Source organism: Myripristis murdjan, chromosome 18, assembly GCF_902150065.1.
Source record: "Myripristis murdjan chromosome 18, fMyrMur1.1, whole genome shotgun sequence".
In the NCBI taxonomy this organism is placed as follows: Eukaryota; Metazoa; Chordata; class Actinopteri; order Holocentriformes; family Holocentridae; genus Myripristis; species Myripristis murdjan.
Window position 1 is genome coordinate 20,915,977 of NC_043997.1, and position 14,861 is coordinate 20,930,837.

The 14,861-nt window shown below is 44.1% G+C and overlaps 1 protein-coding gene across 1 annotated transcript in view; it reads right to left on the reverse strand.

The window, feature by feature from the left end:
- Nucleotides 1-1,372: 1,372 nt before the first annotated feature.
- The window catches only part of kdm6ba (lysine (K)-specific demethylase 6B, a), a 28,984-nt gene continuing 15,495 nt past the window's right edge, over nt 1,373-14,861 (reverse strand). Inside the window, exons 10-24 of the mRNA XM_030075753.1 lie at nt 14,042-14,590; nt 12,658-13,782; nt 9,908-12,423; nt 9,646-9,769; nt 9,310-9,415; nt 8,835-9,040; nt 8,435-8,547; nt 8,262-8,330; nt 7,704-7,852; nt 6,893-7,007; nt 6,373-6,560; nt 5,943-6,084; nt 5,198-5,324; nt 4,922-5,092; nt 1,373-3,111 (exon numbers count right to left, since the gene is read on the reverse strand). Coding sequence (XP_029931613.1) covers nt 3,088-3,111; nt 4,922-5,092; nt 5,198-5,324; nt 5,943-6,084; nt 6,373-6,560; nt 6,893-7,007; nt 7,704-7,852; nt 8,262-8,330; nt 8,435-8,547; nt 8,835-9,040; nt 9,310-9,415; nt 9,646-9,769; nt 9,908-12,423; nt 12,658-13,782; nt 14,042-14,590 — 5,724 coding nt within the window. The 3' untranslated portion in view covers nt 1,373-3,087. The remainder of the gene's footprint in view (nt 3,112-4,921; nt 5,093-5,197; nt 5,325-5,942; nt 6,085-6,372; nt 6,561-6,892; nt 7,008-7,703; nt 7,853-8,261; nt 8,331-8,434; nt 8,548-8,834; nt 9,041-9,309; nt 9,416-9,645; nt 9,770-9,907; nt 12,424-12,657; nt 13,783-14,041; nt 14,591-14,861) is intronic.

The following is a 14,861-nucleotide window of genomic DNA, read 5'->3' on the forward strand; positions in this document are numbered from 1 at the left end:
TTTTTTTTATTAAACATGAACAGCAATCTTGGTTTAGGCTGGCTTCAGTGTTTCTTTTGTCTGTAACATGAGGGCTCTCTGGAATTGTACTTGAACTAGAGCAGCTCTTTTGCGATGATGTTGGGAGATGGAAATAACTAGCGCCCAACCAATATATCAGTCAGCTGATATTACTGACTGATATCACAGATACATTTATCACACTGATATCAAGGTACATTTACTGACATGTGCTGATGTAAAAATGTTTGTAGCGGGCTAGAGTGAAGATACTAGATGCCCTGTGGAATCCATTGATACCAAGCATGTAATGCTAGCTTGTCATCCAGGGGGTTTAATGTTGCTCCAAAATTAAGCTGAATTTTTGCAAGGGGGGAAAATGGCCATGCAGGGTCCCTTGACCTCTGACCTCCAGATATCTGGATGAAAATGGGTTCTCTGGGCAGCCACAGCTGTCCCCTTTGCAGACATGACCAGCTCATGCTAATGCCATGCAGTTTGGGCCACAAACCCTGCAGTCCAAATATGTTCTTTTAAAATGGTGTGTTTGTGCAGAGTGGGGCCTAAACAGTCTTGGAGTTGCATCAGTTGGCTTTGACTGGAAAGCTGAGACTCTTGTGGATTCAATGAGCCACATTTGATTCATATGTGATGATGTTTGCCCCCATAGTAGCTGTTCCATTGTAGTACATGTATGTAGTACATACATTTTAAAATGTATTCTTTATTTAAATGGTCAGCAATTGACTTATATTGAATATGACATTTTCATTGACCCTTTATTTCTTCTTTATTTTCTCAATGTTCATTTATACAATTGGTTGATGATGTATAATAATGTTGAGTATTCTTTAATGAAGTTATTTGTTTCAGAAAGCAGCCTTCTGAACACCTTTGCAGTTCTATCAGTGCAAAATAGCTGCACAATCCAGATAGAAAAGGTCTATATTCATTCCAGCTCAAAAATTCACTATACTGGCAACCATATTGGTAGCCTGTGAATTGTTTTCCATCTAAAATTAGTACCGGTCTCAAAAATCCCAGTCGGGCACTAAAATAGATGGAAGGAAGGCTTGAGGAAGCATAAGGCTTTGTAAAGTGTGCCCTGCTACATACAGTATACTGAAGGCTTGCCTGTGTGTACAGTTTTAAGAACGATGATGTAGTGAGTTAATGAAAATAACGTGCCAGGGCATAAAGATGTAGTGCTGTTAATGTATATATGGTGTGATATCAGATAGAATATGCGGTTCCAACATTAGCCAGTGGTTTACAAAACTAAATATTAAAACTAAACTAAAAACTAAAATACTGGTTATTTGATACTTCATCCTTTAGGTGAATTGCAAAAACAGACAAAGATGCCAGTCACTTCTGGGTTTATCAAAAAGCGTTTATTATTAATAGTCATAGTAATGTCACACAAATTCACAAAGTGTTTAAGACATGTCTGGCTCAGTTTGGTGTGTGTGTATGCAAGTATGTTTGTGTGAATTCTCTAAACAGTGCAGTTATAAATAAATGACCACAAAGAGAAGGGAAAGGTATATTGCAACAGGAAAATAGAATTCTCATTTTTAAGAAGACAAACAGAAAAAAAGTTGTTCAAAGAGAACATTTAGCACCATCTATCCCGTTATCATATTCAACAGATATCATAAAATCATTAAAATCTCATCTAAAAAGCCCCCTACAGAATAAAAAACAACAAAAGCAAAATCATAATAAAAAAACAAAATTACGATTTCTCAAAAACACTTTGGAAAATGTAGTTTTGTTTTTTTTTTCTCCTTAATTAATGAGCATACAAAGACAGCATTCCATTAGTCATCTTCTCTACGTGAGCGTTGTGCCTAGCGTCTACAGGAAAGGTGGCGTTATATTCAAGATAAAGATATCATTTAATATATACCAGAAGAAAAGGGCAGGAGTCATGAGAGGCAAGCACCAGAGGAACAGCAGCCCCCCCTCCCACGGACACACAACCTCCACATTTCAGTTCATACAGAGCAATCGGTCACTATAAAAAAAACCTCTCAAACTTGTACAACCCTATCAAAGAAGGGAGAACATTGATATCCAATAAATAGAAGAAACATTTTAAATAAAAAATGTACAATGCAAAAAAACAACCAAAAAAAAAAATCCAGAAAATACTAAATCTGCATACTGGAACAAAACAATCAGAGGTACAATACACGATTAACACCAGGTGACGATGATCTTTTTTTCCTTTTTTTGTAATAGATAAATCATACAGAAATGGAGGAATTGAACAAAAAGACCTGATGATGTGTTAGAGGTGTGACAACTGAACTTTAATCTCCAGAAGAAATAAAAGTAATAATTCATAAAAACACAAGATTTACAACACGTACAAGATTGTGAAGGACAAAATGAACCCCCCCTCTTCAAAAAACAAACAAACAGAAAACAAAACAAAAGTCTTTGAAACCCGTATGTTTTGAAGCATTCCAAACAATTGTATTTTTTAAAATTCTTAATGCTTTAGAAAAATGTTCATATCTCTATTATTAGTATTTTTCATTTTCTCTCTTTTTCTAAATACAAGTGACAAGGCCAATGTGGTATATATCTAGGCTGATCTAGTTCAGAAAAAAACATAATAAATTATTTAAAAAATATATAATAAGGAAAAACAGCACCCCACAAAAATTGCAAACAGCATGTACAAATTTCAGTATTCAAGATGATAAAGAAAAAAAACTGGTACTGATGAAAACATGCCATTGAAACCACAACCCACCCTCCATAGTTTTGTTCAATGGCAGCACCAACTGCCCCCTGGTTTTCAAGTTCACTGTTGCCAGGGCTTCTGGTCAAGAGCACCATCTGAGAGTAAACTGGCGTTTTATTGGTGGCTTGGTATATATATATATTTCTTTTTGTAAACAGTGATGAGTAAACTGGTATTCCGCTGGGTGTTCGGCAAGTATTAGCAGTAGTAGTAGCAAAAATGATCTTAAATAACGAAGGGAAAGTTGAAAACCAAAGTGAAACCGTGTCTTTTGTCCTGGCTTGCAGGAGTTTTGGTTATGGCTGATGGGACGCAGGAGGGGAGCTCTGTCACCGCGAGCCGGAGGATGTGGCCTGGTGAGAGAAGAGACACAACAGACAGGTCAGACAGCAGCAGCGGATAACTCTCCCTGAACCTCCCAGGCAGACTGCACCATGCTGCCACAGCGATATTACTGCTCCAGATAACGCTGTGCAACCTGGGTAAGTTCTCTGGTTGACAGTGTTGGGTTTTTTAGTGTGAGGGTGGGTGATAAACTCCCCTGTGTAAATATCAGACTTAAAAAAGTGAGCTGGGTCACAAATTTGGTGGCATGACTGTCAGTTGCAGCTGATTGACCTATAATAACCTGGATTCAGATGATAAGTTTTTGAAGGCAGATTATTTTAAGCCTGAAAGTAAAAACAATATTTTATGCCTGTGTCAATCTGTTTAAATTTGGCCATGGCTCTTGTGCTTCTCCAGCCTTTAGACCATCATAGGATGGTAAAACTCTAAAGTTTAAATGCATACTGTGCAGCCAATATTTTGGGTTTTTAAAGATCCCAAATATGTCCTGCAGAATTCAAGGGAAATTTCTACAAAATGATGCTTAAGACATCTAGATCTTTACTATCTAATGTAATACTGCAGCCATAAAACAATTTTGTGTTTGTTTCACTCAGTTTAAGTGTGATATAGCTTCAGTGATGTGCTGCAATCAGGAGATACAGAATATGTAAGTGCCAATGTTGGATAATATAGAGAACAATATCCTCTAAATTTGAAGCTACTTAAAGGCAGAATGAGTAGGATTTGTTGGTTTTGGTTTGTAAACAACATTCAAAGTTGGCCCCTCCTCCCTGACTAAGCTAACCGCTGGAAGCAAGTTTTCCTTTACTAGGGTGACAGTGGAATGAAATGTAAAACATTCCGTCACCATCCTAAGAAAAAAAAAAAAAAACGTTGGCCCACCAGCACCTACCTGTCCAACAGAAAACAGGCTGGTGCTCTTCATCCTCTCCTTTAGTGTTTGCCAGTGTTTGATAGCCAAACCCAGATTCACTCTTGTGGAATGAGCTTTGTTTGCTTTGCATTTTGCCTCACTAGATTTCCTCTTTCTGTGATTTTTGTGGTTTCCTATTGGATGCCGTGCTACCTATATGGTTATTCTATGGTTATTCATGTCAAATAGCCTTTATTGTCATTGTACAAAGTTGTACAACAAAATTTTGGTTCTGCACAGTTGGCTGGGAGCTACACACCCACTGCCCAAAGGCCAATGCTTAGAAGAGTCCTGAGCTCGGCAAAACAAAAAAACCCAGGCAGAGAGCACGACATCCAGTGAAAAAACACAGAAATCTAGCGGACAAAGCTTGTTCCACAACAGTGAACCTGCGTCCTTGCCAGCAGGTTAAATTCAGCCTGTGTTGGCCTGTTTTCTGTTGGACAGATTGGTGCTGGTGAGCCAGTTTTTTTTTTCCCAGGACAGCAACGTAATGTTTTACTTTTCATTCCGTCATCATCCTAGGCAATTAGCTTAGCCAGGGACAAGGGGCAAACTTTGAATGTTTACAAATTACAACGGACAAATCCTGGTCGTTCTGCCTTTAAGGGGGGAACTAACTGAAAATCAGGATACGAGGTGTTAAGATAGGGTGTCCACACACACTGCCTTCAGATGAAAACATCATGACTAAAAACGAGTGATTTAAGGAATGAAAAATGTGCCAAGGAAGTAAAATGTATTATCAGGTTTTACAGACTGTTCAGGGAGGAACCTCCATCATATCAGCAGTTAGAAAGCTTATTTACATCATGTGCTTAGGACAGCTGTGTCAGTGCTGTGTTATCTCTAAGAAAGCATGAAGAAAGGATTTAGAGTGAAGCTGCGTCTCTGCTCACCAGGCTGAAGGTGTCGTATGTGTTCATGAGCTCCTCTATGCGATACTGCTCCAGCACCACAACGTTGCTCAGGTTGGGGCTGCGCTGGCGAGCGCAGTCCTCACAGTGAACCACGTACGTCTTCCTACTACTGTTCTCGCTGGTCACAAACAGCAAGTTGAACACCTCCACCTGGGTTGGAAACAGAATGGGGAAATATATCAAGAAATGTTTGGGAGGAGAGGAAGTCTGTGGAGAATCTGCTCTACAAAGCGATAGCAATTGAAAGCCCCTCACATCACACTCGTTGCAGTAGTAGGCAGGCTCGTCCTTGACACGACTCTGATAGGAAATCTTCTTGCCTGCAGCCACCAGCTGGTCCCGCAGGATCTGAATGTGCTTGATGGACTGCAGCAGGCAGTGTCTGTTCAGGAAGGAGTGGGAGAGACAACCACATCAATATTAAGAAGCTATCAGAGGTTAAAGCCCCTAGCTGGAATCATTATATGCTTTATCTATGTACATAGCCTTTTAATTTTCAGTCATTCAAGTAATTGTGACACAAAATGCTGATTTTTCATATGTACAGCTGTATCATGCACTCTGAGAATGACCATAAAAGCAAAGCAAATTTCTAATCTTCTGTTTAATTTTTAAATGACAAGTCTAGCCTTTTGTTTATGCTTGGTTATGTATCTGGCCTTTCAGGTGAGGCACCACAGGTGAATAGGGAGAAAATCAGATTTAAATTTTCCATGTTGAATACAGCTGCATAAATTACAGTGGGAATACTAAAAATCTGTTACACAGCTTTTTGTAGTTAATTTGTGCTTGGTATAAATGATTCAGTTGGGATAAAAATGTATGTCATAATCACTGAAGACTGTTATGTATATTTTATGAAACAACACCTATGCTGCCTCACCTTGCAATTTAATTTTGGAGACAGGAAACAACCAGCTCTCAATTTTACATGACTGATCAACTCTGCCGGCTCACTGTGTGATTAATTTGGCCTTGTCATTAGTCTGCTGGTACTCACTTAATCATCTTGTAGGTGTCTGGGTCGGTGACCTTGACAGTGCGGGCTACGTTCCAGGACACGTGGATCATGGGGACAATGGACTTGACTTTTTTAACCTCGTTCCACTCAAACCTTTCTAGGGCCAGCTGATATTGGTAGGCTGCAGAGACACACAAAGCAAGTTTTGAGGTTACAACAAATACTGTCAATGCACTGTATCAATGTTGCCGAGTGTAAAAATCAGACTATACATAATGTGTTGCACTGCCAAAGATTTTAGCCCAGTAACAGGAACAGTAAATTCCACCTGACCAAAACTATCCAGTTTCACTGAGTCTTCTGACACTGCTGTGACTTAAGATACTGCAATATCAAGCAATTAATTGGGTCTGAAGAAACTTGGATTTACATTCACTGGTGTTTGGTCAGTAGTTAGTACATTACTTACCGTTGAGAGGTCCAACGTTCCAGGCGATGTTGTTGCACCAGCCCACAGCTTGGACCCAGTGAACTGTCCCAGCATTGATCCACACCAAGTCTCCAGGCCGCTGGATGAAGCGGTACACAGGGATGTTGGCATTGTAGAGGTCCTCCAACACCGGCCACCATGACCCTGTCAGGTAGTCCACGCCATGCCTGAGTGGAAAAAAAAAAAAAACATGTTGGAAGGAATAGCTTTAGAATAGCTATGATGTTTGTGTGAAGAAAATATTGGACATGAAAACTTGAACTAAATGAAAGAGAGCAAGTTTTGGTTATTGGAATCTGATCTCCAACATTTGTTGGTATCATTTGCTTGTAATGTAATTTGGAAATTTAAGATTATTATATATTGCACTCTATGAAAATAACCTAGGATGAGAATGTCAGGTAAATGCCAAAATATAAATGTAGGAACTGCATTATGTTTTGTTTTGTTTTTTTAAAACCAAATCAGCGCTGATTTCCACATCTGACTGTCCACTCACTTTTCACAGAAGTCGTTGATAGCATGCCAGTAATTCTCATGGACGGAGAACCACTCGCAGTCCCCAGGACCGATGTTGATGTTCACTGAGCAGAAGTTATTGTTCTCCTGGTGACCTGTTGGATGCAGAAACAATAAATTTAGACATACACTCTAAGCACACTATAGTGAAACAGAGTGAAATTAATCACTTACTACAATGTGTGCTGCAAAGCATGTATGCAAACATATCTATGGATAACAGTTTCAGAGGTATAACCTATTGAAAATTCAGGCTTCAGTTTCAACTAGGACTGCTAACACATTTTCCTCACAACCACCATTTTTAAAATAAAACTCCTTTATACAGCAACACAAGCTCATAGTTATTCTGACTTTGTGTGCTTGTACCTTATAAAGCCTTAAAGTATAAGTTATATTAGCAAGCTGCAAATATATCTGCTTCCATTTAGACATGAAGATCATGACATCTTTACAAAGTTGAAATTACCTGATATGGTAAAAATTACTAGTTTTTTGACCTGGCTCCTAACACAAATTTTTCCAATGGCTTTCCTCGCCTCAGATTCTGGGAAATGAATTACCCTTGCTAAATCTGTGATCACATGACTCCTTTCATGTATGGCTGCCCAGACAGAAGGGTTGGCTAATCTTATCAAGAAGCTCAACTTATCCCTTTCTCCACTACATGGACATAAGGAGCACAAAACTGCAATTCAAAACAAATAAAAAGCATTGGTATTTTGTGGGGAACTTGTGATTAAAGATGTCCCTCATCAGCCTCTGTCAAAAAGCTAATCAGTGATCCATACCAGGTGTCCGACTCCCAGGGACTTTCATGTAGAGCTGGACAGTATTCATTCCTAAGATGGTGTGGCCCACATGGCTCAGCATGTTGCCACTGGATGCTACACGCATAAAGGCTGGCAGCTTCTGCAGCTCCTGTAGCTGAGGCTTCCACCTGAGAAAAGAAACAGCAAGTTAAAACTCCATAATAAAGGTATATCCTCACTGATGTTGGGAGATTAGCTGTCTAGATGCTGGTTTTTATATTTACTTACACACAGACACAGACACACACACACACACACACACACACACAGACACACACACACACACACACACACACACACACACACACACACACACACACACACACACACACACACACACACACACACACACACACACACACACACACACACACACACACACACACACGATCATACTGCAGTGCTGTGACTTGACCACTAGGTGTCAGTGTGGATCGTGTAAAAACACTGACATCCCAAATGCCATTATGTAATAGATAGCGTCATGTTTTGCAAAGAGAACACTACTGGCATGAGTGCTATGTGGAAGTTGCCCACCTCTTGGGATCTGACAGGTCAATGTTGGTGCCAAATTTAATGATCTTCCCCACAGGTTTCTGCTCACCACTGAGGGAAGGAAAACAGTAGAAGATTAATATAAGAGACAAACACTTCCAGTCATTCTAACCATCCAATTTGAACCTAACACAAGTTTACTTGTGTGTCCTTACCTGCCGTTCTCCCTCAAGCTCTCCTTGCTGGATGCATCAGAACTATTGGATGGCTTTTTGTCCTTCTCCTTTTCATCGTCCTCATCATCCTCCTCATCACTACCTTTCTCCTCCTGAAGACCCAGATCATAACATGGCTGTGTTTATCAGCTTGAAATATTGCAAAACCACACTAATACTACAAACTATGATACAATAATAGTAACAGTATTTACAATTGTAACTTTACTAGTGGTAGTAGTGGCACATGGTTCCTTTAAGTAGAGAATTACTAACAATAGCAATAGTAGGAGCCTGGAGTGACAGTGGAAGAACAAGGAGCAGTAATACCAGTACCACTACTAGTATTAATTGGACCAGTAATAGCAGTAGCAGTGGTTTTACAAGTAGAGTCGTTTACCTGCAGGCTCTCCTGGAAGCTGGAGGCCTGGTACTGGGCATACTTGGCAATGGTGGTGTGGGAGCGGCTGCTCTCACAAGGCCAGATCTGACCCGTCCCGCTGGGGTCCCAGTTCTCATCAGCAGGCTGCTGCACCTGAGTCCTAACCTCCACTGCATGCTCTGCATTAGCGTCCACCAGTGACTTGGTGGAGAACAGGCCTAGATCTGTGAAAAAGCAAGGTGACTGTTATGAATATACTTTTAAAGACTCCTTTGTTTGATTTCTCAGGCTGAAAAAAGATAGCAAAGATGAGAGGTGATGTGAGGTCACAAGAAGATCATATGCCTATCTGAGGCAACAGAGCCAACATTATGGCCGAGATAATTTTTATTCCCCACACAGGTCCACATTCAAATGTTTGTCAGTGTGCTTATCACAAGTATCAAATCTAGACAATGTGAAGTATTTATCACTGTTATAAATGTAAACGTACTGAGCCGTAATGATCCAGCCAGGCCCCTGATAACTGTAACAGGATTCTTAGGGTCTGTGCAGAACTGCAGCAGCACAGGGGAGAAAGCGTCCCTCTTACTCTCCAACTAGAAAAGAGAAGTAACATGTCAAATCAGCTTCACCACATTTGAGTTTATGGACAATAATGCACCACAAGGGGGCAGCACAGCACAGCAAATACATTGTATCACTGAATAGTGCTGAAGAATTTTGATCCTTGCCCTGGTGGTACTTCACTACTTAAAATTAACAAGCAATAGATAAGCTGATTGGTAAAATTGGGGTTTAATGAAAATTTGTGCACATGGAAACTTACATAGATGCTGGGTGTAGGAGGATTGAGTTTCTCTCGGGGAATGGGCTCTGAGGTCATTATGGGCTTGACAGAGAAGGCTGGGAGCAAGTAAGATTCTCTGAACTTCCCTTTCACCCTTGCACCCCTAGACCAACAAAAAGACAGTATGAACAGACAGGAAACAACGAAAACACCTCATGGCTTTATAACCATAGTGGGGACAAGCTTAGGAATGCTGAAAACATTCCCAAATTTCCTCCCCTTTGTTCAACATTGTACTCACTTGCAGGCCCGGATGATTTCACTAGCTGTGTTCTTGATGCTGATTTCTTCAAGAGGGATCCTCTTCTCCTCCACCTCTGAGGCAATGAATGTCTCCCTGTCCCCACTCTCAACTTTTATCAAGCGAATCTTCAGCTCCTTGGGTGGCCCATCTGACAGGGCCTTTAGTTTCAGAAAATCTGTGGAACCCAATGAGGATCCAGATGATTCAGTGTCTTTTTTGCAGCCAGAGGACCTTTCTCCTGAACTTCTAGAGGTCCAATCGGTATGCTCTCCTTCACTGGTGGAACTGGCACTGGACGCCTCCTTGCGTTTCTTTTTATCTGAATCAGAGCGCGCCCGGTTCTTCTCACGCACTTCCTTGCTCTGAAGATCGAGGTCACCAAGGATTCTGCGGTCCTTCTTCTCCTTGTGGCTCTTGCCATCCTTGTGCCGCTTGTGGCTGGAGCTGGAATGGGAGGAGGAAGATGAGGAGGAGGAAGAAGAGAAGGCCATTTCTTCCCTCTTTTCTCTGTGCTTCTTCTTCCTCTCTTTTCTCTCGTCATACTTCTTGCTACTACTGCTGTGGCTGTGCTTCCTTTTCTTCTCTTTTTCTCTCTCTCTGTCCTTATCCCTGAATTTGTCCCTCTCTCTGTTTCGCTCCTTCTCTCTCTCAGGCTTGTGTCTGTCCTCCAGCTTGCCATGACTGCTGGATTTATCCATGGAGCTTTTGTTAGGGAGTGACTGCCGACTAAGCATCACCTCACAGCTCCTGCCCAGCTCAGCTAAAGAGGACTCTGAGATGGTCGTCAGCTTTTGCTCCTCTTTGATGATCTTCACAGGTTCTTTGGAGGAAATACTGTCTTTTTTAACAGAGATTTTTTCTGTGGTTTCTCTACTGTCCCTCCAGATATCAGCTTCCTCTACAGTCAGTTTCTTATTGTCCAAAGGATGTGGGGAGGATTTTGAAGGTGGGACAGTTGGACTGAACCCTGGATGACTGGTGGAATCTGAGGTGGGAGAACTGCCTTGTTGCTGGTGGCAGATGTCTGGGCCCAGTGAGAGTGAGGAGGAATATTTCACCCCAACCAGAGCAGATGGAGGGGGTCTTCCAAAAGGCCCACCTCGGTAAGCGTACTTTTGACTCTCAAGAACTGTTGTTAAGGACTTGAACATGCTGTTAACTCCTGTCTGGTGAAGGTGTGGTCGTTGGGGTGGTGGGGAACAGGAAGGGGTCTCAGACTCCTCCTCATCTTCATCCTCATCAGCTTCACTTTTAGTTGGCTCAGGGAGGCCATAAAGCTTGGCCAGGTCACTGTGGCGGTAATTGGTGTTTGCTACTCCCATTCCCATGTCCAATGATTGTTTAGGGTTCAGAGGGATATTTGGAGAAACTTTAAGGCAGTCCTCATCCTCCTCATTGAGAGAGGATGTCCTACTGCATGGGGATGCTAGAGAGCCTTGGCGGCTGAGCACTGGAGGGCTAGCATGGGGATTGGATCCAAATTCCTCCTGGTTTGGCTGATGCTTGGGCGCTGGGATGAGGTCTGGGGCGCAAAGGTAGCTCTTGACAGGTGGAACGCTCGGGGAGAAGGTGTCAAGGAGACCTCTGGATCCTGTCTTGTCATTGCTATACATCTCTTCTTCATTTTTGATGGATTCATCCAGCATTGCCATAATATTAGCTAGACCATCAGGGAGCAGCGTGGACAACTCGGTGGGCTCCTCCTCAAATTGAGCACTGTCTGAGTCCCCATTGCAGCTGCTTGCACTGCTGCCCAGGCTTCCAAGCCCACTGCTGGGTATGCGCTTGTGGAGGAGGCCCCCATTGGAGCTGGATGTGGTTGAAGATGGTGGAGCAGGTGGCAGGTTGTCTCTGGGAAATGCCTGATATAGTTTAGGGGGCTCTCTGAGGGCAGGGGTGGGGAGAGAGTGGAGACCTCCAGCGGTTTGCTGCTGGCTGCTGCTGCTGCTGTCTCTCTCCCTGACAGAGTCTTTGGATTGGCTGGGTACGGCTTGCATCGCGGGGGGCTTGTGAGCCTGGCTGTGGTATGCCAGCTGTTTCATCCCTGAGGTATTTTGTGTAGACGAGGGACTGAGTGTTGTGCCACCATTGTTGCTCCACATCTCCCTCTGCCTTTGTTTTTCTCTGGCATACTCTGTCTGAGGAGTGAGGGGGGGCGGCCGAAGCCTTTCCAGAGGGGTAGTGGTGTTGGGACTGTGGCCTGGAGGACAGGGAAGTACCCCACCACGGCTTAGCCACGGGTAGGGGGGTGAAGCCCGGGTATTGGAGGAAAGTGGACCTGAAGGAGGTGTGGTGGCAGAGGAGAGGGGAGGAGGTGGGGGTGTTGGGGAGGACTTCCCAGAGAGCAGTCTCTCCAGATTTTCAATAGCAGTCTGCTCTTTGCCTTTAGCACTGCACATTTCCACCTCCCTCTTCCGGTCCATCTTCTTTTTCTCCTCCTCTTTTCTCTCCCACTCTCTTTGCTTTTTCTTTTCCTCCTCCTGCCTCTCCCATTCTTTCCTTTTCCTCTCTTGTTCCTGCCTCTCCCACTCTCTCTTCTTCCTCTCCTCCTCCTGCCTCTCTGCTTCTCTCCTCTTCCTTTCCTCCTCTTGCCTCTCCCATTCTCTTTTCTTCCTCTCCTGCTCTTGCCGCTCCCATTCTCTCTTCTTCCTCTCCTGCTCCTGCCTTTCCCATTCTCTCTTCCTCCTCTCCTCTTCCAGCTTTTCCAGTTCTCTGCTTTTCCTCTCCTCTTCTTGTCTCTCCCATTCTCTCTTCTTCCTCTCCTGCTCTTGCCTCTCCCATTCTCGCTTTTTCCTCTCCCGTTCCTGCCTTTCCAATTCTCTCCTCTTTCTCTCCTCCTCCTGCCTCTCCATTTCTCTCCTTTTCCGCTCTTCTTCTCTCTTCTCTAGAACTTTCCTCTTCCTCTCCTCCTCCTGCTGCTTCTCCCATTGTGTCCTCCTGCGCTTCTCCTCTTCCCTCATTTTCCTTTCTTCCTCCTCTCTGTCCCTCTTTCTCCTTTCCTCAGCCTGCATGTGCCCCTCCAGCTCAGCATCCAGCTTATCTAGGGCCTCTTCAATGGACTGAGGAATGGGTGCAGGGGCTGGTGGACACAGATTGGGTCGAGAGTAGGCCTGAATGGAGGCAGAGCTTGGCTGATGACCCAGTCTGGAGGAGAGAACTGGATTGGATGGCTCAGGGGCAGACTTGACAGTGGTACAAGATGCTGTTGGAACCATTGGGCAGTATGTAGTAGGAGAGCTAGGAAGCGGGTTTGAAACTCTGCTCGTAATCACACTCTCCCCTGACCTCTGGTGCCCTGAGGAGAACAAGGAAGAGGATGCAGAAATTGCAGGATTATGTGTCATCTCAGCCCGGCCATAGTATGACGTCTTCCCCTGCATGGGCTGAGATTGGGAATTGGTGGGTCCAAGATGTTGTGGTCTGGATGGTGCCTGCTGGTTTGCATGGGTGGCAGTGCCAGCTTGGGTTCGCTGATAGCCTGGCTGCAGAAGGGCATCCAGAGGAGGGGTGGTGACAGTGCTGGAGGATTGGGGTATTGTCTCTCTTCTTTTCTGCCAGGTGTCACTCTTACTGCCACTGATAATAACATTATTCACAGGGCAGCCAGCAGGGGGTGATGTGGTCACAGTGGAGACTCCAGTCATACTTCCACTTGCACTGCTGCTGTTGGAATAGCGGCTGATGGCACAGGGGGCTTCAGAGATGGGAGGATTGGGGATGATGACAGGTGTTCGGGTGGGATTGGTTGGCGGCAAAGGAGGGCTGATGTGGTGATGACGCTGTGAAGGGACTGGAGCCTGACTCTCCACAACCTGATTCTGGCTCTGTTGGCCCTGAGGTAGCAGTCCTGAAGGCCTGTAGAGGCCTGGTTCCTGAAAAGACAGACAAATTTCAATGCACTGATAAAATAGAAATCACTGACTAGATGACTGCAGATCATCTACAGTAGCAAAAATTCTGGCTTATCAGTTAAAAAGTGAGCAATTCTATCCCTGTTTGTTTGGTAATAATAATTTCTGCTGCCATTAGTGATGACATCTCAGGTATAATGCGCAGAATTTCAGAAGAAGAAGTGAGCAGTGAGTGTGAACAGACTACAGGCGAGGTACTGGATGAGACACTTGTACTCACCAGGGAATGACTGCCGGGCCTACTCTGGTATCTCCAAGCTTCCTGGGGCCCACTTTGCTGTTGCTGAGGTACTGAGGTGCTGCTGGCAGGAGGAGGGGGAGGAGGCGGGGGACCCTGGTGCCCCAGCCCTGGATGAGGCTGGAAGTGGCTGTAAGGCACACTGCTGCTGCTGGTAGCAGGGGGTTTTGCTAGTGAAGACTGGGGATGTGGGTGTTGGTCTCTATCCCCCCTGATCAGGGTAGATGGCGTGTGAGAGGATGCTTGGCTGCCCCCTCGGCCAATGACAGGGCCTCTCTGAGGGCCATGAGGCTCCGTAGCCTGGCGGGGTGGAGTCAGAGCTGGTTTGGAGCTGGGGTGTTTGTATGAAGAGTGAGGTGACTGCCGGTTTACAGCCTGAGGTTGGAATGCAGCCTTCTGGGGTTGGGAGGCACCACATCCCTGGTTGTAGCCTCCAGGAGAAGACGTTGGTGGAGGGGAGAGGGTTGCAGGGGTGGAGGAGGCTGGAGACGACTTATGGGTATAGCCGCCTATACCTTGTTTGTTGGTTTCCTAATGGACGACAGAAAGAGTGAGGGTGTGCAACACTGACGAATTGGTGCAGCACAAAGTTATCTGACATTGCTAACACACATAACAAAACTGGAAATTTGAGGTTGAACTAGAGTAGACATAGTAGACATAGTAAACAAATAGGAAATAATTTTTTGACTGGGTGTTATTTACTGTACCGCAAACAGTGGAGTCATTGAGGTTCAACTGACAAACAGTATCAATTCATCTTTATTGGCACTATGCCATCTAGTTAATTATTTCTTTGTGG